Source organism: Bufo gargarizans, chromosome 4, assembly GCF_014858855.1.
Source record: "Bufo gargarizans isolate SCDJY-AF-19 chromosome 4, ASM1485885v1, whole genome shotgun sequence".
Taxonomy (NCBI): Eukaryota; Metazoa; Chordata; class Amphibia; order Anura; family Bufonidae; genus Bufo; species Bufo gargarizans.
In genome coordinates this window covers 460,621,336-460,646,390 of record NC_058083.1, presented here as the reverse complement: position 1 = coordinate 460,646,390, position 25,055 = coordinate 460,621,336, and the positions used below count along the sequence as shown (strand labels likewise).

The following is a 25,055-nucleotide window of genomic DNA, read 5'->3' as shown; positions in this document are numbered from 1 at the left end:
TATTATTTTTTATATAGTTCTTTATTTTTAATTTAAAAAAATGAACGGCAGGAAGGTGTTAATTCACAGACTGCAGGCTCACTGTTAATTTTACAGCCAGCAAGGGGCACTCTCACATCAAGAAGATCGCTCCCCTGACAGCTTTTACACTTTACAATGAGACCACTTTGGCAGGTCTCAGGGATCCTTACTGTGACCGCAGCTGCCACAGGGCGTCAGCAGATCACAATGTAACCCGACGCTTCTATACGTCAGGTTATGGTTAAGAGCCTACCGCCACAATGTACTGGTTGAGTTCAAGAACAAGTGAGTACCAAAACATCCATGTATGCCCAATATCTCTCATGGTTACCCATGTGTGGCGTTTTGGCTGATCTTCCGCCTTTAAAAAAAAAAAATTTTACTTTGATTTTTACTTTGATTATGTATTGCAAGGCTCCTCAACCTTTTATACATTTCATGTGCCACATGTCCATGAAGAGCTGGGCTCCAATTCCTGCCTCCCATGTGTTACATTCAGTACTGATGACATGGGCTCCCCCACCCTGCTCCATACATTTATAGTGCTTTATGTTAACGGAGCAGACGCTATTGGCATAAATGTATGGTGTTGTGTATGTCAGGGCACGCTGAGGTTTTTAGTTTAGCAACAGCATGGAATCCAAAGGTTAGGAACTCCTGACTAGAGTTGAGTGAACCCGAACTGTGAAGTTAGGGTTCATACCGAACGTTAGGATTTTTGGACCCCGGACCCGAACCCCAACTTTTCAGTAAAAGTTCGGGTTCGGTGTTCGGCGAGTTAATGGCGCTTTTTGAAAGGCTGCAGAGCAGCCAATCAACAAGCGTTTAACTTGTGTGCCCTTAAAATCCATCACAGCCATGCCTACTAATGGCATGGCTGTTATTGGCCAGTGGAGCATGTGACCCAGCCTCTATATAAGCTGGAGTCACGTAGCGCCGCATGTCACTCTGCTCTGATTAGTGTAGGGAGAGGATGCTGCTGTGAGGGAGAGAATAGGACAGAATCTTTAATCTGAAGTGCTTGTTAACTCAGAGATCTAGCTAGATCTTTTTACCCTGCCCTGAGCCCAGTGGCTCAGAAAAAAAAAGTTTATTCGTCTGTTAATTAGGTGGGCGGTGATGGCCATTTTATGCAAGTTCTGTGCACCAGCATAGCATATGTGCATTTGTGACAGTCAAATAGAAGTTTGAAATACTGCAAGTATATTGTGGGTTTTAAAAAACACCTATTTTTGGTAATACCCTCCATCTGGGGCCTATGCCGCATTTGTCTGTGTGCAATTTAAGCTAGAAATACTGCAATAATTTTCTGGGTTTTAAAAAAACAACCTTTTTGGGCAAAATAAAAATTTTTACAGCCCTTGCTGCATCTGTCAGTGTGAAATACAAGCGCTATATACTGCAGTCATATTCTGTTATTAAAAAAACGCCCATTTTTGGAAAAATACTAAATTTGCAGCCTTGGCTGCATCTGTCAGTGTGAGATACAAGCTTGAAATACGTCAATAATTTTCTGGGTTTAAAAAAACACACATTTTTGGCAATATCCTACATCTGGGGCCTATGCTGGATTTATTAGTGTGACATACAAGCTAGAAATACTGCAATAATATTCTGGGTTTAAAAAAACAACCTTTTTGGGCAAAATACAAAACTGGCAGCCTTTGCTGCATCTGTCAGTGTGAAATACACACGTTAGATACTGGTATTCTATTCTGTTATTTAAAAAAACACTCATTTTGGGTAAAATACTAAATTTGCGGCCTTGGTTGCATCTGTCAGTGTGAGATACAAGCTTGAAATACTTCAATAATTTTCTGGGTTTAAAAAAACACACAATTTTGGCAATATCCTACATCTGGGGCCTATGCTGGATTTATTAGTGTGACATACAAGCTAGAAATACTGCAATAATATTCTGGGTTTAAAAAAACAACCTTTTTGGGCAAAATACAAAACTGGCAGCCTTTGCTGCATCGGTCAGTGTGAAATACACACGTTAGATACTGGTATTCTATTCTGTTATTTAAAAAAACACTCATTTTTGGTAAAATACTAAATTTGCGGCCTTGGCTGCATCTGTCAGTGTGAGATACAAGCTTGAAATACTTCGATAATTTTCTGGGTTTAAAAAAACACACAATTTTGGCAATATCCTACACCTGGGGCCTATGCTGGATTTATTAGTGTGATATACAAGCTAGAAATACTGCAATAATATTCTGGGTTTAAAAAAACAACCTTTTTGGGCAAAATACAAAACTGGCAGCCTTTGCTGCATCTGGTAGTGTGAAATACACACGTTAGATACTGGTATTCTATTCTGTTATTTAAAAAAACACTCATTTTGGGTAAAATACTAAATTTGCGGCCTTGGTTGCATCTGTCAGTGTGAGATACAAGCTTGAAATACTTCAATAATTTTCTGGGTTTAAAAAAACACACTTTTTGGCAATATCCTACATCTGGGGCCTATGTTGCATTTGTTAGTGTGACATACAAGCTAGAAATACTGCAATAATATTCTGGGTTTAAAAAAACACTCATTTTGGGTACAATACTAAATTTGCAGCCTTTGCTGCATCTGTCAGTGTGAAATACACACGTTAGATACTGGAATTTTATTCTGTTAAAAAAAAACACCCATTTTGGGCCAAATACTAAATTTGCAGCCTTGGCTGCATCTGTCAGTGTGAAATATATACGTTAGATACTGATATTCCATTCTGTTATTGAAAAAATACCCATTTTGGGCAAAATACTAAATTTGCAGCCTTTGCTGCATCTGTCAGTGTGAGATACTAGCTTGAAATACTGCAATAATATTCTGGGTTTAAAAAACTAAACTTGCAGCCTTGGCTGCATCTGTCAGTGTGAAATACACATGTTAGATAATGGTGTTCTATTCTGTTATTTAAAAAAAACACCCATTTTGGGAAAAATACTAAATTTGCAGCCTTGGCTGCATCTGTCAGTGCGAGATACAAGCTTGAAATACTTCAATAATTTTCTGGGTTTAAAAAAAACATACCTTTTTGGCAATATCCTACATCTGGGGCCTATGCTGCATTTGTTAGTGTGACATACAAGCTAGAAATACTGCAATCATATTCTGGGTTTAAAAAAACTACCTTTTTGGGCAAAATACAAAACTGGCAGCCTTTGCTGCATCTGTCAGTGTGAAATACACACGTTAGATACTGGTATTCTATTCTGTTATTTAAAAAAACACTCATGTTGGGTAAAATACTAAATTTGCAGCCTTTGCTGCATCTGTCAGTGTGAAATACACACGTTAGATACTGGTATTCTATTCTGTTATTTAAAAAAACACTCATGTTGGGTAAAATACTAAATTTGCAGCCTTTGCTGCATCTGTCAGTGTGAAATACACACGTTAGATACTGGTGTTCTATTCTGATATTAATAAAACACCCATTTTGGACAAAATACTAAATTTGCAGCCTTTGCCGCATCTGTCAGTGTGAAATAAATGCGTTAGCTACTGGTATTCTATTCTGTTATTAAAAAAACACCCATTTTGGGCCAAATACTAAATTTGCGGCCGTGGCTGCATCTGTCAGTGTAAAATATATGCGTTAGATACTGGTGTTCTATTCTGGTATTGAAAAAAACACCCATTTTGGGCAAAATACTAAATTTGCAGCCTTTGCTGCATCTGTCAGTGTAAAATATATGCGTTAGCTACTGGTATTCCATTCTGTTATTTAAAAAAACACCCATTTTGGGCAAGATCCAAAATTTGTGGAGAATGAGGAGAGCGTTGAATACGGGACATGGCCCCCGGTCGTGGTGAGTGCTGGTGGAGCTCCTGTTGCAGGGAGAGAACGTGGTCGATCTGTGCCAGCTACATGCACAAGTGAAACACTTTCCTCAGGTGCGAGTAGGCGACAGGACCTTCAGCGTTATTTGGTCAGGCCTAATGCGGCTCTACAAATGGTGAGGCCAGAACAAGTACAAGCGATAGTAGATTGGGTTGCTGACAGTGCCTCCAGTTCCTTCACATTGTCTCCCACCCAGTCTCCTGCTGAAAGATCAGAGTTAGCACCTGCAGCCGATGTCCATCAGTCTTTCACCTCACCCCCTTGCAAATCAGCCAAGCAGTCTGAGCTCCAAGTCATGCAGCAGTCTCTTCTGCTTTTTGGTGACTCTGCTAGCAGGGTTCCCCAGGTCCATCCGCATAGCCGTGCCCCAGACGTGGAAGAGATTGAGTGCACCGATGCCCAACCACTTATGTTTCAAGTGGATTACATGAGAGAACCACCGCAGCACGTCTCGGATGATGACGAAACACAACTGCTGTGGCTTTCGAAAGTGTGCAGACCGACAAGGAGGGCAGGGGTGAAGACTGGGTGGAAGATAATGTGGAGGACGATGAGGTCCTCGACCCCATATGGAATCAAGGTCATGCGAGTGACCTGTGTAGTTCGGAGGAAGAGGCGGTGGTCGCACAGAGCCATTAGCACAGCAGAAGAGGGAGCAGGGTGCAAAAGAAGAGCTGCCGTCCCCTAGACAGTACGCCTGCTACTGCCCACCGCAGCAAGGCACCGAGCACACCAAAGCCAGCTCCAAGGAGTTCCCTGGCATGGCAGTTCTTCAGACAATGTGCTGACGACAAGACATGAGTGGTTTGCACGCTGTGCAATCAGAGCCTGAAGCGTGGCATAAACATTCTCAACCTGAGCACAACCTGCATGACCAGGCATCTAAGTACAAAGCATGCGCTGCAGTGGAGTAGACACCTCAAAAACATAGAAAGGTCTCTGGATTCTCCTGCTTCCTCTTCTGCTGCAGTCTAGGCCTCTTCGTCCACCTCTGGAGTGACAGCGGCACCTGCCACCCCGCAAACAGAGGATCTGCCAGCAACACATGGATCACCAAGCATCTCCACAATGTCCCACAGAAGCGTTCAGCTCTTCATCTCCCAAACACTGGAGCAGAAGAGGAAGTACCCCCTACCCACCCGTGATCCCTCGCCCGGAATGCCAGCATTTCAAAATTCCTGGCCTTTGAAATGCTGTCATTCCGTCTGGTGGAGATGGAGAGCTTTAAAAGCTTAATGGCGGTGGCTGTCCCACAGTATGTCATGTCCAGCTGTCACTACTTTTCCAGGCGAGCCATCCCTTCCCTGCACAACCAAGTGGGGAACAAAATAAGGTGTGCACTGTGCAACACCATCTGTGGCAAGGTCCACCTAACTATGGATACGTAGACCAGTAAGCACGGTCAAAGATGTTATATTTCCCTAACAGCACACTGGGTAAATGCAGTGGCGGCTGGGCCTGAGGCAGATAGCAGTTTGGCGCATGTCCTTCATTCACAAGTGGCTCCGAGGGTGGGTTCCTGCACCCACAAACGCCAGGTACACAATTGTCCAGCTAGGGCACAGTTCTGGAGGATGACAAGGTGGAGGATGAGGAGGAGGAGATGGAGGGTGGCACCCAAACCAGCTCATGGCCATCACTGGTGCATGGCTGGGGGATAGAGAGGACACAGACGATACACCTCTCACAGAGGACAGCTTGTCGTTGCCTCTGGGCCGCCTGGCACACATAAGTGATTACATGCTGCAGTGTCTCCGCAATGACCGCCGAGTTGCCCACATTCTAACTTGTGCTGATTACTGGGTGGCCATGCTGCTGGATCCCCATTACAAGGACCACGTACCGTCCTTAATTCAGTCACTGGAGCGTGATCGTAAGATGCGCCAGTACAAGCGCACGCTGGTAGACACGCTGCTGTTGGCATTCTCACCTGACAGCAGGAGCACAGTGGAAGCACAAGGCGAAGGCAGAGGAGGAGGAAGAGATCACCAATGCAGCTGGGGCACCACCAGCACCTCAGAAGGCAGGGTTAGCATGGCCGAAATGTGGAAAAGCTTTGTCAGCACATCACAATAACCAGCACCACCAGCTGATATGGAAGATCTTAGCAGGAGGCAGCATTTCAGCAACATGGTGGAGCAGTATGTGTGCACACGCCTACACATACTGAATGATGGGTCTGCCCCCTTCAACTTCTGGGTCTCCAAATTGGGCACATGGGCTGAGCTTGCCCTTTACGCCTTGGAGGTGCTGGCCTTGGAGGTGCTGGCCTGCCCTGCAGCCAGTGTATTGTCTGAACGTGTGTTTAGCACAGCAGGGGGCGTTATCACAGACAAGTGCAGCCGCCTGTCCACAGCCAATGTGGACAAGCTCACGTTCATTAAAATGAACCAGGCATGGATCCCACAGGACTTGTCCGTACCTTGTGCAGAATAGACATGTATACCGGCCTTACCCAGCCATTGTTATACTACAGCGCAATTGATCATTGTTGTATTTTTTATATTTCCCACTCTTTTGGGGTGTACTCTAATGAAAAATTCTAAAAATAAATAAACAGTGTTGGCTACCTCGTCCTCCTCCACCGCCGCTTACACCTACACCGCTATGTCCACCGCCTCCTCAACCTCCTACTCCATATGGACCTCCACCTCATACATCAAGATTATTATTGTTTATTTGTTATACCCCTGCTCTACCTAGTTGACAGCTTAATACATTTCACAAATTTTTCTACTACATTGTCGGGTGACATTCACTAATTTTTTTCTGTGATATACCCCTGCTCTACCTAGTTGACAGGTTAATAAATTTCACTAATTTTTAGTGAATTCTTGGGTGACATTTTACCATTTTTGCTGTGAATAAACCCCTGCTCTGCATAGGTGACAGGGACTGAAATTTTTAAAAATCATCTGTTCCATTGGTGGGTGACATTAACCCATTTCTGGTGATAAAAAACGCCTGCTCTGCATAGGTGACAGGGACTTAAATTTCTAAAGTTCGTCTTTAATTGGCCCTTTCATTTGATCCTTCTGCTTAAATCACTTGTCCTACATTTCCGCTCAATCACATTGCAGCCATTGACCTCCCTTGGATGTGGTCTCCCTTTCTTACGCTCCCTCTCCGTCATGGATCCCTGATTCGCCGCTAACCTTGATCAACATGGTAGGTGCAGAAAAGAACATCGAAAGTTGATAGAGCAGATATCCAATTGGATCGTGGACATCATGGGGACGTGCAATATGGTGGAGCAGTATGTGTGCACACGCCTACATGTACTGACTGATGGGTCTGCCCCTTCAACTTCTGGGTCTACAAATTGGGCATATGGTCTGAGCTTGCCCTTTATGCCTTGAAGGTGCTGGCCTGCCCTGCAGCCAGTGTATTGTCTTAACATTTGTTTAGCACGGCAGGAGGGGGTTATAACAGCTTATATTTCCCAATGTTTTGGGGTGTACCCTAATTTTAAAAAAAAATAATAAAAAAAAAATAAAACCAAAAAGCAGTCTAGGCTACCTCCTCATCCTCCACCGCCGCTTTCACCTACACCGTCACATCCACCGCCTCCTCAACCTCCTACTCCATATGGACCTCGTCCTCCAAGATCAAGATTATTATTTTTTATTTTTACGTATTTTATGTTATTTGAAGGAATTTCCCTATCCACATTTGTTTGCAGAGCACTTTCCATGCTCTTAACCACATTTTGCTGCCATTTGCAGCCCTCTAGCCCTTTCCATGACTGTTTGACAGCCATTTTAGTGCTCAAAAGTTCGGGTCCCCATTGACTTCAATGGGGTTCGGGTTCGCGGTCAAGTTCGGGTCCCGAACTCTAACTTTATTGTCAAGTTCGGCTGAACCCATCGAACCCAAACATCCAGGTGTCCACTCAACTCTACTCCTGACCTAATCTGTGAAGAGTAAATTTAGGACTTTGTGAGTTTCAAATCTGAACCTTAAGATGTACTTTTGAGTGCAATACATGAGAACCATCCATCATCTGACGTCCAGGATTTGTGCTGAAGAAGTAAAAAATATACAAGGAGTCTTACTTCTTCCATGGAAGATTTCTTACAGTCATCCTCATCATCATCATCATCTTCCTCACTCTCAATGTCGGCTTCACCTGTAACAAATATGAAAAATAATTTCAATATCAAATAAAAAATTTCCTTCTTGTTCTATTGTTTACTATTTTTACAAAAAAAAGCAAAACTTAGCCTTGACCTTAAAGTCTTCATTCTCAGCTCTAGACACATGTATTCACATGAGAAATCCATAATGAAACGTTCTCTAGTTGAAAAATGATGCCTTCCACGTTTTTTTTTTCAATTTATATCTTAATGTATATGATGGACGTTTATATTGTACCTAAATAATATGTTCTTATGGCTGCGATTTTTTGAAAGCATATTGTATGACTCAACCCCCCTCCCCCCAAGCTCCCACAGAGAGCAAAGACAAATTGATTGATACTAGAAAGCTGCACTCTGATATTATAAAATAATTGTATATAATTACCGTATGTAAGAAAGTCAGCTGAGTTCTGCTGCAGAACATAGATGGAGCACGGATTGCTCAGAACAATGATGGTGTATGAGCTGGATAGCTCCACGCCAGCCCATAAATGTAAATTGTGATAGAGTAATCCTTACCCTAGATCAGTGATGGTGAACCTTTTTAAGACCGAGTGCCCAAACTGTAACCCAAAACCCACTTATTTATCGTAAAGTGCCAACACTGCAATTTACCCTGAATACAACAGTCCAATATAGTATATCTTCCATGTACTTTATCATTTAGCTATAATAGCTGCCTACATTCAATGCGCTGCCTGTGCTGTTCATAGTGTGCCCTGCACTGATGAATGGCAGGAAAAGTCTAAGGCATATTGGTACACCATAGACTTTTTCCAGGGTGTGGGTGCCCACAGAGAGGGCTCTGAGTGCCACCCGTGCCATAGGTTCGCCAACACTGCCCTAGATACTGGTCACACTTTTCCGATATGTCTGAATGATCCATCATGGGCTCTCACAAGCGGTCCAAAATAGATCAATTTTGCCCTTATGCATTCTGAATGGAAAAGGATCCGCTCAGAATGCATCCGTTTGCCTCCGATCAGTCTCCATTCCACTCTGGAGGCGGACACCAAAACACTGCCTGCAGCGTTTTGCTGTCCGCTTGACGAAACTGAACCAAACGGATCCGACCTTGCACACAATGTAAGTCAATGGGGACGGATCAGTTTTCTCTGAAATAATCTTGCCCAATAGAAAACTGATCCGACTTGGCTATGTTACAGATAATACAAACAGATCCGTTCATGACGGATGCATGCGATTGTATTATTGTATTATTGTAACAGATCCGTTTTTGCAGATCCATGACGGTTCCACCCAAAATGCGAGTGTTCAAGTAGCCATAGCGGCATAACTTAAAGTGACTAGGTCCCACAGCTAATTTTTGAATGAACCGTCCCAGCAACCCCCTCCTCCCTTGCAACCCTCACTCCTGCGAGTAGTCAAGATTATTCTCTCAGACCAGGCCGGGCAGCCACTCTGTCAGTTTCCAATGCGTATTGTAGGAAGGCGCAAGGGTCCGTCATTGACAGAAGGTATGTGTCACCGAGATTCTTGGCCTCTGTGAGGTAAGAGACGGTAATTTTAAGTGGCAGTGGCAGTTAGTGCTGACTGACACTATTTGTTATTTAGTATGGCTGTAGAGCCGATCCGGGCTGGCTCTTACTGGGAGCAGCCAAAGTGCAGGGTGGGTGGCTTCTCCCCACGTTCCAGGCAAGGTTTTGGTTAGGGATATAAAAACCCAGCCAGCAGTCTCAGCTGTGTGGATTATGCTCCATTTCACAGTGAAGCACGTACATTATGCATTAAAAGATGTATAAATATATACATGTAAAATATTAATAATAAGAAGAACTGTAGTTTGCAGAGCGGAATAAAATGCGAATGTCAGTTTTAACTGTAGTTGGTTAAACCACGTTCATAACCACGTTCAATACCAACCACACGACCCTGAGAAAGATACTTAAAGGGAACCTGTCACCTGGATTTTGTGTATAGCGCTGAGGACATGGGTTGCTAGATGACCGCTAGCACATCCGCAATACCCAGTCCCCATAGCTCTGTGTGCTTTTATTGTGTAAAAAAAACGATTTGATACATATGCAAATTAACATAATAGAGTCATATCTTACTTGTGTGACCAGAGAAGAGTCATATTTTCAAGCTCTGACTCATCTCAGGTTAATTTGAATATGTATCAAATCGGTTTTTATACACAATAAAAGAACACAGAGTTATGGGGACTGGGTATTGCAGATGTGCTGGTAGCCATCTAGCAACCCATGTCCTCAGCTCGATACCCAAAATCCCGGTGACAGGTTCCCTTTAAGAAACACTGGCAGATACTACAAGCGGATCCCTTCCTAACAAAACATATACAACCGGAACCACACATAACCTTTAGAAGAGCCCAAACAATTAAAAATCTCATTGCCCCCAGTCGCTTGCGCACTCAGAAGGAACATTCTCCAGCAACTTTGAGCCTGTTTCCAAAAGTGCTGGGAAGTTATAAATGCGGGCACCGAAGATGTAAGTGTTGCCTAAACATCTTAAATCGGACCACCAAGTTCTCCAGTAATGTGACAGGAGAAAATTTTGAAATAAAGCACTTTCTAAATTGTTCATCGACATACATAATTTATTTATTGGAATGCACCTGTGGATTACAATACGTTGGCCGGACCACTCTCACTCTGAGAGAGAGGATGAACAAGCACCGTTGGAACATCACGAACGGCTTCCTCAAACATGGAGTGTCCCGACATTTCTTGCAGGCACACAGCAAAGATGCAGGAGATCTCTCCCTACTACCCATTGAAGAAATCCCAGCCACCCATGGAAACCGCTACCAGAAATTGAGGGGAAAAGAAAAGTACTGGATATTCAAACTACAAACCATAGAACCATACAGCCTAAACGAATCGCTAGAAACCAACTGTTTCTAATACCCAGATCGCTGCCCTTCAAATCTCACCACTCACTCCACCTCACACTCCCCTTCCCATCTTTTTACACACGCACACCTGCCCTCTCCTCCACCCCCTTCCCGCCAGTCATAGCCCTCTCCTTCAGTTCTATCCAACACCACACATAGATACATCAATGTATATACCTATGCAGCCTTAATGCACATCAATGTACCCTCAATACATCCATGTATCTACTTACCCTCTCCGCTCAGTAAGAGGTCCGCCGGAACAAAACCGGCATACACCGGCAGCGCAACAATATTATAATACACTGCGCCCACCCCAAACCTTCTTATTATCACCGGCCACCCGCTCCCTTCTCCATCAGACTACCCCTACGGCCAAAATTATAATATCACTTTATATTACATTCCACCGTACCCACCACAGGTTTTTCATTTGCCCCCCCACCCCGCCGCCAGCAATCACCTTTCACCCACCTTTTTCCCTTATTCCATTTTTCCAACACCATACACATACATAGACACAATAATGCCTCAATGTACTCTCTCCTTTCATTCATCTGTTGTGTCTTTTACCTACAGCCATCTGGCCAGTCTTTTTGCCGACGCCCCCTAAGGTAAACCTTCCTCTGTCCTACACACTTCCCCACAATTACACTTCAACAAATACCACAAATATACACGTCACAATTTAAACTCCGCACTAGGGACACAAGTTTTTCTGTACATGCCGTATACATCCACTCATTTCATAACCGCAGTCCATCTAAGACACACTGGAGCACACAATTTTTTGCTAGCAGAATTTATTAGACACTACTGGGTCCAAAAGTGGCCTCATACGCGTATCATTGAACACCTATTGACTTTCTTTGCTTTTAACCAACTACAGTTGAAACTGACATTCGCATTTTATTCCTCTCTGCAAACTACAGTTCTTCTTATTATTTTACATGTATATATTTATACATCTTTTAATGCATAATGTACGTGCACACCTCTCTAATATTCTAATGTATAATGCATGTTCATACCCATCTAACTATGTGGGGATACTTTTTGGCCCTGGCATTTGTATTATACCCTTTTTTTTAGACTTGATAAAAGAGTTACAAACTCCGAAACGCGTTGTCTACTGAACAATAAAACAGCTATTTCACCAAAAGTCCACTAACTGAGGTTGTCTTTTGTGCGCCAAAGAAATACCCTACTGTGTGCATGCTCACACAAACCAGCAACCTCTTCTTTCACAGTCCCTAGGAGTCCTTGGCAACTCCATCCAAAGGGACCGAACGGGTATTGGCAGCACCGACCCCCCCCCCCCTTCTCTCTGTGTACCTGCCTTCACGGACGTTGTGCTCCAACCCGCACAACACCAAAAGGTGAGCACACTCCTATCACTTCGCTAAACCACGTTATCGTTACCCACCACCCTATGAGCGCCTCTCCCTTCTTTTTGTCTCTCGCCTTAATTGCTGCTATTTAAGTTAAAGACTTTGTGATTGCCTCTATACTGCGTCCGCTAAGCTGCCTACCAGAGCGAATCCCCACAGTATATACTGTATGTCATGTCACTGTATATAATGTCATTGTATAATACTGTTGAGGGGGCTCTGACAACAAAATCTTTCAGTCCTTCTCCCGGGGGTGCCTCTTCTGAGTTTGGGCCCTGTAGCAGCCACTTCCACAGGTTCAACTATAGCTACGCCCCTGATACAGGACAACAAAGATATCTCCGTAGAGTGCTAGAGATGTCTCTTACTGTGCTAGAGATGATCCTGTACAGTGCTAGAAATGATCCTTGCGATGCTAGAGAAGATGCTTATGATGTTAGAGATGATTCTGTACAGGGCTACAGTGCTGAGGGCAAGTTGCGGCCTGGGTATACCTAAGTTATAGCGATTCGGAAGGAATGAATTCATCACTAACCGGTATAAATCAGGTATACCCAGGCCACTCTGTCTTAGGGTATGGCCACACGGAGCGGCTGTGCTGCGGACGGGTCGCGGCTATGCAGCAGTGAAGACCCATGTGGCCAATTAGCCTGCAGCTGCCTTTCATTCAATAATAAAGACCACATTGTATAGTCTGTCTTCATTGTTAATGGCCGTGCGGCACCTTTAATGAACCTTCAAACAGGGGCTGTTGCTGGTATGGGGTTTGGCTAGTTAGGTAGGGGCACAAAATGCATATTATTTCTGTTCTGAAAGCAAAAACTAATTAAAACGTAACTTTTAATATATATTATATAAAAAGAGCCCAATTAGGGCTATCAATGTATATCCCAACGTAGCACTGCTATACCGATAAACAGCTATAAACTTGGCATCAGGGGCAAATAAGGGCTACATAGCGGAAAATCTGACCCTGTCGGAACCCTAGATAGTGGCTCAGCCCAGAGGAACACCCTGATGTTGGATGCCCTCTGTCCTTGTGCCTAAGTCTAATATGCCCCTAGAAGCCCTAGCAAAATTGTGAAAAAAATAATAACCTAAATCCTGACGCGTTTACCCAAGTAGATTGATCAGGTTCATCAGGGGACAAAGAGGGCAATACAACATAAACAATTGATAAGTTAATCATCTGCTATTGGAGACCTTACAGTGCAATACCTGAGCATAAAAAATATGGAGCAACAACCTGATGCAAAAAGATACATGTGGGCTCCAAAAATTACCAATGTAGACTATTTACAGTCAGCGCTGTGTTGAAACAATAACAAGGCAATACAATATAGCAAGGTCCATGTGGACCACTCACGTGCGGCAACTTGGGATGTACATAGATAGCCCTAACTGGGCTCTTTTTATATAATATATGTTAAAAGTTATGTTTTAATTGTTTTTTGCTTTTTGTGATAATACTTTGATTTTTGCATGACCGACATATGTGATTATCTACCAATTTTTAGTATTGCTGTTCTGGCCTGCAATCTCCTACAGGACCTAGCCCTACAGATGAGTGCCCTTCTTCTGCCATCTGCTTTTACTTCTTTTCCACATAATCTAATATTGATGAGAATATGTCATCAGGAACATCCAGCTCCTCCTCCCTTTGCATCTTGCTGAATTTTCTAGGACTTTAAAGGACTTTAAAGGATGATTTGGAAGAAGTGAAGCCAGCAAAAGATGAGGATGGTCATTATTAAGGCCCTTCTAAGGGGTCATGACTGGATAGTATTGGTTGGCACGCTGGCAATGGAATAATAACTGGCTGGCTGCAAAGCCTTATGGGTGATCTCGCGTTCCTTGGCTTCTTACTTTAATTAAAGCGCAAGGAAATTTGGATTCATTGTGAATCCAAGTTTTCCTAAACTTCAGAATGAATTCCACTTTGAATGCTTCGCTTCACTCTACTTACGATGTTAGAGATGACCCTGTACAATGCTAGAGATGATCCCTTACAGTCCTAGAGATGATCCTTTACAGTACGTCCACAAAAGTCCGTATGGAATTTTGACACAATTTCTGAGACAGATCCATGGCAAAATCTGTATGTTTTACATCTGATTTTATTGTGGATTTGCTACCCACTGCCTTGCCAAGGGTGAAATCCACTGCGAAAATTCACAGAAAGAATTTACGTTCTGCGAATTTAAAATCCACATCACAGTTCAATTTACACTTGGATATTTTTCTGCATTTCTTAAAATCTCATTGACTTTGCTGCTACTGCAATACATTACTGATTTTCTGGGACAAACCCAGATGAAAAATCCACTTTCTGTAGATGTAAGCTTTAGGTATGTTCCCACTTGGCAAGGGATCTTGGCCAAAACTGTGTATGATGGAGTGGTGAACTGACACACACACACACACACACACCATAGCTCTATTGAGAGAGGGGACACGAGGACCCCTTGTTCTAAGGATCAAAGGACGTCACAACAGATTGACCCCCCTGCTATCTGTTACTTATCACTTATCCTTTGGATAGGTTACACAAATCATTTTTTGAGATAGCCCCTTTAAACATTGATGCCTTATCCTTAGGATAGGTCGACCCAACACCCTGAACCTTTTAGTAGTGAAATGAAAGAGATGTGATGTGTCAGCAAGTGATGTGTCTGCTTAATTTTTTAACACAGATACATTGATATGGTCAACCATGATTTGTGATCTGAGGTTCAGTTTCAGTGCCACAATTAGCTATATGGAAGGTTGTGAGTTGCAAGAACCCCTGTGATGAAAACGTCTCAGTACAAGATGGGTTTCTCACAATTATATTGCCGCTTTAAGAAGAACAGACATGCAGAGATTATATAGGATATTACATGAAGGATATAAAAGTATCGCCGAAAGGTATCTGAAATTCTTGAAACTAACCGAACATATATAACTAAGTCACAGTATAAAGCTAAAGAACTGAAGGAAAGCAGAAGACACAGGAATATAGCTGGGAAATAACAATATAGATGGCCTGCAGCACAGAGGAGGTTTAGACAAGGAACGTAACTGACAAAGTACATTGCTTTTTGCTGAACCGAGCTGCAGAATAAAGGAAGTGTAAAATCATGTGAGGTTCTGCTGCTGAGTATTTCATTCCCCAAAAAGAATATGCCAGGACAATGATCTCTTTCTTGGTACTAACATTCATTACATCAAACTTCCTGTCTGTAAAATAATGTAGAATGTATAATATAAGAAAAATAAGAAGAGATGATAAATTTGCACAATTATTTCAGTTATGAAGCCAAAGTTTTAGGAAAAACATTGGCGAAAAAAAGACTATTGCACTATGGAGACTAAAATACATTTGTCTTATTGACGGGACTGACAAGAGTTAGAGGGGAACTCCAGTGATTCATGGTAATTGGTGGGGAAACCTGACAGTAAGTACATATTTAGTTTTTCTGTAGCGCCACCACAGGTGAAATGAAGCATCACACAATGTCCAGGGGAAAGGCAGGATAAGACAGACCCTCTAAAGCAAGAGACACCATTTGTGACCACTCTTCACTTCGCCAAGGGGATAAGGATCCTAAACAGAGGACTCTGTCTAATAATTATGATTACCTAACTCTACGGTATTAACTACATATTGTCTTCTGCAGTTTTTGGCCAAACACAAGATTATATCTGAGAATACAGTGTTCGGATATATTGCATCATGATGTAGGGTTGGGTAGTGGCTTATCATTGGTTGAGAGTGCTTCTTAAATTGATTACCCAACTTTTATCATTATTTAATATTTGGACACAAAATCCTTAGTGCTAATAGCATCTCGAGATCAGTTTTTCTGAGCCAGAGGATTTTAGAGGGTTTTCAGAAAGTAACATATTGATGAGCTATCCTCAGAATAGGTCATCAATATCTGATCAGTGGGGGGGGGGGGGGGGGTCTGACTCCCATCACCCCACTGATTAGCTATTTTAAGATGCCTTAGCTCACTGGTGAGAGCTGTGGCCTTCTCCTAGGCCAGTGACATAATCTTAATCAGACATATAAGTGAATGGGCTTGGGATGAAAAACCAATAGAAGCTGCTACTGCCACAATGAATGGCGCTGTGAATGGTATGCTTTGAGGAGGCCACAGTGTTCACCGGAGCTTTAAACAGCTGATTGACAGAGATGCCGGGAGTTGGACCCCCACTGATCCTGAGGATAGGTCATGAATATATTACTCCCAGAAAACCACTTTAAAAGATGACACGCAAGCTACCTGCCACTGAAAACCTAGGAAGATTACTGAATACTCTATATGTATCACAGATTACCATAAGGTTCTAAGCTCCCTCTAGTGGCAGATGCAAATAGCCAGTGGGGTATGTTTTAACTATAGGTCTATGGAAGGGTATTTGGAGCTCTTCATCAGGAAAACAAATTCAGAAATTAATCAGTACCGAATTTCAAACCTATTTAGTTAAAAACATGGGTGTGTGTGGACTCATGGAGAAACCCTGATGTGCAATACTAAAAGTGGTCTCTTCTTTACAAGTGTAACATTAATGGAATTGTCCAACCGGGCACATTTTTTTGCAAAAGCCACAGAATGGTTTAAATCTCCCACATTCTTGTTCAGATGCCTACTGAATCCCTGCTGGTCTCTTCTTCCTGATCTGGTCTTGACACACAGGAAATGCCAGGAGAGGACCGCCAATCACTGGTTGATGTGGGTCATTGCTGAGGCCATTGATTGGCTTCGGTCATCTTCTGCTATTTCCTGTGTGTCATACTGAGACCAGGTTGTGTAGAACACTATCTCTTGGTAAGCACTGGAACAGCCACACCAGAAGATCGATAAGGATGAGTATTGATTCTTTCATATTTTTAAACTGTTCTCAGTAGATTACTAAAAATGTTTGCTTCATTGGAAAACCCCTTTAAAGGCTATGTACACCTTTGGGAGCAATAGTTTTTGACCTAAATATTTTTTCAAGTGGTCTTCATTAAAAATGTTGAGCCCTTTTCTGTGTACAGCCTTGAGATTCTCCAGATTCTCTATGATTTTACTGTGTTCAGTCAGGTAGCTCGTCTGATAGTTCCTTATCTCTGATCTCTGACATTATAAACACTCATTATATCTCAATTCTTATCTGATTGATAAGAATGTGGCTTATATAAGGCTTTACAGTGGGATGCGAAAGTTTGGGCAACCTTGTTAATCGTCATGATTTTCCTGTATAAATCGTTGGTTGTTACGGTAAAAAATGTCAGTTAAATATATCATATAGAAGACACACAGTGATATTTGAGAAGTGAAATTAAGTTTATTGGATTTACAGAAAGTGTGCTATAATTGTTTAAACAAAATTAGGTAGGTGCATAAATTTGGGCACTGTTGTCATTTTATTGATTCCAAAACCTTTAGAACTAATTATTGGAACTCAAATTGGCTTGGTAAGCTCAGTGACCTCTGACCTACATACACAGGTGAATCCAATTATGAGAAAGAGTATTTAAGGGGGTCAATTGTAAGTTTCCCTCCACTTTTAATTTTCTCTGAAGACTAGCAACATAGGGGTCTCAAAACAACTCTCAAATGACCTGAAGACAAAGATTGTTCACCATCATGGTTTAGGGGAAGGATACAGAAAGCTGTCTCAGAGATTTCAGCTGTCTGTTTCCACAGTTAGGAACATAGTGAGGAAATGGAAGACCACAGGCTCAGTTCAAGTTAAGGCTCGAAGTGGCAGACCAAGAAAAATCTCGGATAGACAGAAGCGACAAATGGTGAGAACAGTCAGAGTCAACCCACAGACCAGCACCAAAGACCTACAACATCATCTTGCTGCAGATGGAGTCACTGTGCATCGTTCAACCATTCGGCGCACTTTACACAAGGAGATGCTGTATGCGAGAGTGATGCAGAGGAAGCCTGTTCTCCACCCACAGCACAAAAAGTGCCGCTTGAGGTGGGCTAAAGGACATTTGGACAAGCCAGCTTCATTTTGGAATAAGGTGCTGTGGACTGATGAAACTAAAATTGAGTTATTTGGCCATAACAAGGGGCATTATGCATGGAGGAAAAAGAACACAGCATTCCAAGAACAATACCTGCTAGCTACAGTAAAGTATGGTGGTGGTTCCATCATACTGTGGGGCTGTGTGGCCAGTGCAGGGACTGGGAATCTTGTCAAAGTTGAGGGACGCATGGATTCCACTCAGTATCAGCAGATTCTGGAGACCAATGTCCAGGAATCAGTGACAAAGCTGAAGCTGCGCCGGGGCTGGATCTTTCAACAAGACAACGACCCTAAACACTGCTTAAAATCCACTAAGGCATTTATGCAGAGGAACAAGTACAACGTTCTGGAATGGCCATCTCAGTCCCCAGACCTGAATATAATTGAAAATCTGTAGTGTGACTTAAAGAGAGCTGTCCATGCTTGGAAGCCATCAAAACTGAATGAACTAAAGATGTTTTGTAAAGTGGAATGTTCCAAAATACCTTCAACCAGAATCCAGACTCTCATTGGAACCTACAGGAAGCGTTTAAAGGCTGTAATTTCTGCAAAAGGAGGATCTACTACATATTGATTTCATTTCTTTTTTGTGGTGCCCAAATTTATGCACCTGCCTAATTTTATTTAAACAATTATAGCACACTTTCTGTAAATCCAATAAACTTCATTTCACTTCTCAAATATCACTGTGTGTGTCTCCTATATGATATATTTAACTGACATTTTTTATCATAACAACCAACGATTTATACAGGAAAATCATGACGATTGACAAGGTTGCCCAAACTTTCGCATCCCACTGTATGACCTTTAGTAATTTAGAGATAAGGTTGATAAAATGACCAGCACAAAGTGAAAGTAAAAGTACATTTCACACAGCTAGACAAACACTTAATCCTTTGTGACAGAATGGCAGAATATTTCTAAATAAAGATCAACTGAAAAAATAATTTTAGCCCAAAATGAGTAAAATTCTGTCATAAAAAATCGGCCACCGGTCTACATAACCTCTAAAACATTGCACCACTGTAGGTAAATAATTAGGCAAATCTTTCTACACTGCAAATCTCATTCAATCACATTAATTCAGATGATTCACACTGAGGAGAGAAGATAGAAGAGTGAACATAACTGCAATATTTCAAATTGCAAAATATAACAAATTAAATTTCCCCAGTGAACAAAGTATTGAAATAGGTGGGAAATATATTTATTGTTAACATGACAAAATATTATCAGCTTTTGCTATCTGTGATTTGTACTGAATATCTGGTTTAAAATTCATTTTCGTTGAATTTCATGAATTAAATGTTTATGAATGCTATTTAACATTTCCACCACCGGGTGGCGACCTCAGCTTGCTATTGAAATGACTCCAGCTTAAAGTCTTCTTTACAGATTGAAAGTGTTCTTTGCCTTTTTACTGAGGAAATAATTGAGAAATAAACGGGTTTCTACGTCAGCATGTGATATTACACTTCCAGCTCACTCGGATCTCACAGATAAACCTAAAACTTCTTGGTGCAAAAATGGATCTGCTCACAGAGGAACAACAGTCAGTGGTCAGGGATTAGGGGCATCTACCTGGATACTGTTGCTCCCCAGGGTTAGGCTCCATAGCAACAAAGAAGTTGTAGTTGGTGGAGTAAGTACAGTCCAGACTTGGTAAAGTTCAACGGTATTTACTTGAATAAACTTGCAACAAACTTGCGTCATCCAAACAATATGTGATCTTTCTCCTAGCTCCAGCAGGCTAAGGGTAAACAGGCAGGTAAACTTGAATACTTTGCATTCCCTCTCTGCGGCTTCAGTCTGGTTCATATCAGCTTCAGTTACTGTTTCTTATGACAGTGAGGTATCCTGTGACCTGTTTTGCTGAATAGGGGTCTTTGGCACCGTTTTACCTCTCATAGGTACTAAGTCCTTTTATATATCAGGAGTGGGCTGCTCTCTGAGCTACTTTCCCAAAGTTCATTCAGCAGTGAGGGGAAAACACTCCCCCACCACACCATGTCGCTTCACTCTCTTGCCCCAACTCTCAACTCAACTACAGCTTCCTGCAACACCTCCTTTGGTAGGTAGCGAGACTAGTCCACTACTGCACAAAAAGGGGGGAGAATGGAATGGTAAGTTCCATTCTAACTAAAGATTTCTGTCAGGTACACTGCCAGCTGCTGGGAACCCAGGCACAGTGCATGAAACACAATACAAAACAGTTACATAGAAGGAATGGTGGTGTCACACATAAGTTATGCATTTAAGACAGTTTGTAGGAGTGGTAGTGCCCTCTCTGGGGTACTACACATACAAACATCAGTTTACCATAAACCTACAGGCCATCCAGCATAACTTAGATGGGGCAGCTTCCATACAGAACACACAAAGTCCATCATTTACAACCAAGCTCTGCGATATATCCGGATCTGCTCTGACATTGAAGACAGAAAAAAACATCTGCTGACACGGAGGAATACATTTTTACAAGGATACTACTATCCTCAGATTATGGGTCCATTCACACGTCAGTATTTTTACCTTTCCAGATAAACGTTCCTGTTTTTTCCGGATCCGAAAATCTGGATGACATGAGGATGCTTTTAGCATGTCTTCCGCATTTTTGACTAATCCATTGACTAGAATGGCATGACGGAACGCCAAATCGGACAAATAGTAGGACAGGGTATATTTTTTCCTGGATCCGAATAAACGGAACCCACGGAACGGAATCACGGAATCGGAGAGCACCATGTGTGCAGTCCGAATATTTGCGGAATCCATTGAAATGAATGGATCCGAATAACGTTCCGTTTTTTATCGGAAAGGATGCGGAATACAAAAACTGACGTGTGAATGGACCCTATAGATGAACAAACCAACAGAGCTACAAAGATTCCAAGAAGGAGCGTCTTGAATTACAAACAAAAAGAGAAAAACAGCAGGGTGCTCCTTGCGGTAACCTACAACCCCAGAATGAACATTGTGAGGAGAAATGCTGCCAATCTCCAACCAATATTTCACAAAGATAAAAGACTGAAACATTTTTTTCAATATCAACCTCTCCTCTCCTTGAAACAACCACCAAACTTAAGGAATCTCCTGGTCAGAAGCATCCTGTCAGCAACATTAGAGATGGGCACATTCAAAACCTGTAGCCACATCTTATCAACGGACACCGTCCACATAGCCAACACACAACGGGACCACAAAATCATTGGCACTTTCTCATGTGCATCCTCCAATGTGGTATACATGACACAATGGACAAATTGCCCCAATTATGGCATCCATATTGGAGAAACCATGCAGAATCTCCATTCGGGGATGAATGTTCATTGGCACAAAATAAAGGAATATTTGGACACACCTGTGGTGGGGAAACACATCTCTAGACCAGACCACTGTATCATGGTCTTAAAGGTCTTAAAGGGATTCTGTCAGCTAGGTTTAGCCTATAGAGCTGAGGACATGTGCTGCTAGATCGCCACTAGCACGTCCACAATATACATTTCCCATAGCTCCGAGTGCTTTTATTTAGTAAAAAAAAAAACGATTTTATACATATGCAAATGAGGCTAGTAAGGAGCCCAAGAGGCTTTTACCAACATTTCAGGAGCCCAGCCACACCCACTGTGAAGGAGCCCAGCACCGACCCAAACCCTCCGAATCTCCTCCTTGCTTCCCCGACATCACACAGTTAGAGCACAGTAATCTCGCACATGCCAGCTAGCACATGCGCAGTTCATTCCCTGAGTCTGATGCCAGCACAGGGAAGGAACACTATGCCCTCACTGACATGCTGCGTACTCGTGCATGCGCGAGATTATGGCGCTCTAACTGTGTGACGCCGGGGGAGGAGGGTTGTGGCTGGGCTCCTGAAATATTGGTAACAGCCTCATTTGCATATGTATAAAATGGTTTTTGGACTGAATAAAAGCACTCACAGCTATGGGGAATGTATTTTGTGGACGTGCTAGTGGCAATCTAGAAGCACGTGTCCTCAGCTCTATAGGCTAAACCTAGTTGACGGAATCCCTTTAATACTGAAAGACATTTTTCAGACCAGCAGGGAGATAAAAATCAGGGAATTCAAACTGATAACATTCAAACCATTAAAAAGAGGACTCAGTCTGACACTCGGGTTTATGAGCACCACATAGAGACCCTTCCATCCCCCATCAGACTGAGTCCAGATCGCCTTAATTCCTAAAGGCGGATTTAAATTGCACAGAAGAGAAGATGATTGTCGGGAAGAAAGAATTCCTTTGCGACAATTGCCTGATCAATAGTGATCATTTACATGCAGCGATCACCTCCACAGTATGGGGGTGACCTATTCCTCGTCTTTATACAGCTGCATTGTTTGTGAGCAGCAGAATGCTGTATAGGCACCACGATCTGCTGCCCAGAAACGATAACTGGGGTGTTTGCACCTTAGATCATTTCAACCGATGAACAAGCGTTTTGCTCATTCATCTGCTGCACCTTTAGATGGGCAGATTTTTGGAATGAGAGTTCGTAGGAAGGTTTGTTCCCAATAATCAGCCCAAACATTGGGTCATGGAAATCCAACTTAAACAGGTTATGCCATGATTGATGTAAAAAATTTAAATAAGACAACATATAATACATGACAATACTTTTTTAACAAAGCTAGAACCAGCCCTGTACCTCACATTGGTCCAGAGATCTCTACATTCACTGCTACAATTGCTCTGCTAGATTATCTTTATCCTGGCATCTCAGGGGGCATAACACTCCCTGTAACTGCAACAGCTCCGAACAGAACATATGGCTGGTGGCAGTTGACATGCACATGTAAACTGAGCGCGTTCGACCAGCTCAGTGAGACGGACAAAAAATAAGGAAAAGAACAAACTTCAGGTGGCGCTATACAGATACATTTTATTGAATAACTTATTGGCTATACTAAATTTTTTATTGTATTCAGATCATGATCAGATGGTTTGTGACGCAGCCCCTATTACCTGCCCATCTGTAACAACACCTGCAGTTTTATAGCTCTCTTATCTTGATGATGCATCATGTCTGTTGAGCCTTTTTCGCAGTCATTAATTAGCATACTGCCTGATGGAGGAGTCTCTGTGCTCTGGATAATTTTTCTGGTTAGCCAATAAAGGTATCACCGATAGAATGTTTTTATCTTTTTTTTAAGGCAAAAGTATTTAACATCACATATATACCTCGGTTTACGGTATTACTACTTATCCTTTTCATGCCAAGTCACATATGGCTGGATATTTATGGAGGAACTAATAGGTGAAGGCCTTTACACCCTATGACTCGTGGCCACCCTCCGGTGGAGCATGCTTCCAGTGTGCAGCTGCCGTATGCAAATAGAATTTCCTTCACTTGAATAAATTAGCAGCTTCTGAGCGCCGCCGTCCCAGGGTTTGTTCTCATGCGAAGGGAGTTGCATTTTCAAGTCCAAGCATTTCCTAACATCTTTAAGTACAGCTTGGCATGCACATCTGGCCTATTGGCTGACATTCTCATCATGTTAGTAACACGGAAACTGCCTGCCCTTTAATACACTGAGAATGACTTCACATCTCTCAGGATCTGGTATGGTGGTATCCGGCTGTCTGGCATCCCGTATCCTGAATAGTATCCTGAATACCATGAATCCCGCTTTTAGGGCACCAGCCAGGGTCTGGATTTACAGGGTATGAATGATCATACAGATCCTGTACATACTCATCCTTGTGCAAGGTCTATGCGAGCATTCACCAAACCATCAAGTGCTGTTATACGGATTAACCTCGTCTATCCATGTTATATTCATTGCATATTTAGCGCCGTCTATAGTTGCTATGGTATTCTCAGCTTGTGCATTCAAACCTGTGCGCTACCTGCTTCCATTGTACTATTTGAACTATAATTTTCTGTATTCGTAGATTGGAGAAGACTGCAATCTCTACACCTTCTATGGCAAAACTGATGTGGATACAGGAACCAGAAGGACTCATAGAGCCCCATAGAAAAGTCCACAGTACCCCCAATTCTCCCCCTTCATGGGTTCTGTGACATATTCTTACCCCTACTAACACTTACTGTTCCATTTTAGGGCCAAAATCATGCAGTAATTACCGTACATTCATTTATTTGTTTAGGTGATCTTTCTCTGACTGTAATGCTCTGAATGAAGAACTCATCCCCTTCCCTCTATCGTCTAACGCAAAAAAGTTTAGGGGAATGCATCATCAGAAACTGACCTTTTGTTTAAATCACATTTTTATGTTAAACACCTTTTTAAAATCATTTTTGTTTATTTTATTTTACATTTTACATGTCACTTTCTATACACACATATATATATATAATTTTGTTTTTTTTAATATATTTTTTTTTTACTTATTTATTTTATGTACTCTCACAGATACTTTGCCAGACAACAGATTCTCGTGTCCAAACAGTGTATTTATTTTAACACCAGCACACACAAAACAATACAAATGAACACCTGCCCGTCTAAGCTCTCACTAAACATAAATTATTTCCCTACCTCAGCTAAAGCACCGTTGACACCCTGTTAACCAACATGCGGCTTTTCCAGCCTCTCAGGTAGTATCAAGTCCAGTACATTTGGGGGTAGGGGTCTAGCAGTCCTCCCGACTCCGACCTAGTGACACTACTTTCCCAGGCGTCACTGCCTCCCCCAAAGTCCAGGCTATCACCTAGCCTCGTGGCCCCTCAGCCTCCCCGGCTGAGCCCACTCCAAACCTCTGCAGGTCTCGGATAACACACTGGG

The 25,055-nt window shown here is 42.4% G+C and overlaps 1 protein-coding gene across 1 annotated transcript in view; it reads right to left on the bottom strand.

Annotated features, from left to right (window-relative positions):
- The window catches only part of PLCB1 (phospholipase C beta 1), an 882,984-nt gene that overhangs the window by 267,956 nt on the left and 589,973 nt on the right, over positions 1-25,055 (bottom strand). Inside the window, exon 15 of the mRNA XM_044292378.1 lies at positions 7,922-7,995. Coding sequence (XP_044148313.1) covers positions 7,922-7,995 — 74 coding nt within the window. The remainder of the gene's footprint in view (positions 1-7,921; positions 7,996-25,055) is intronic.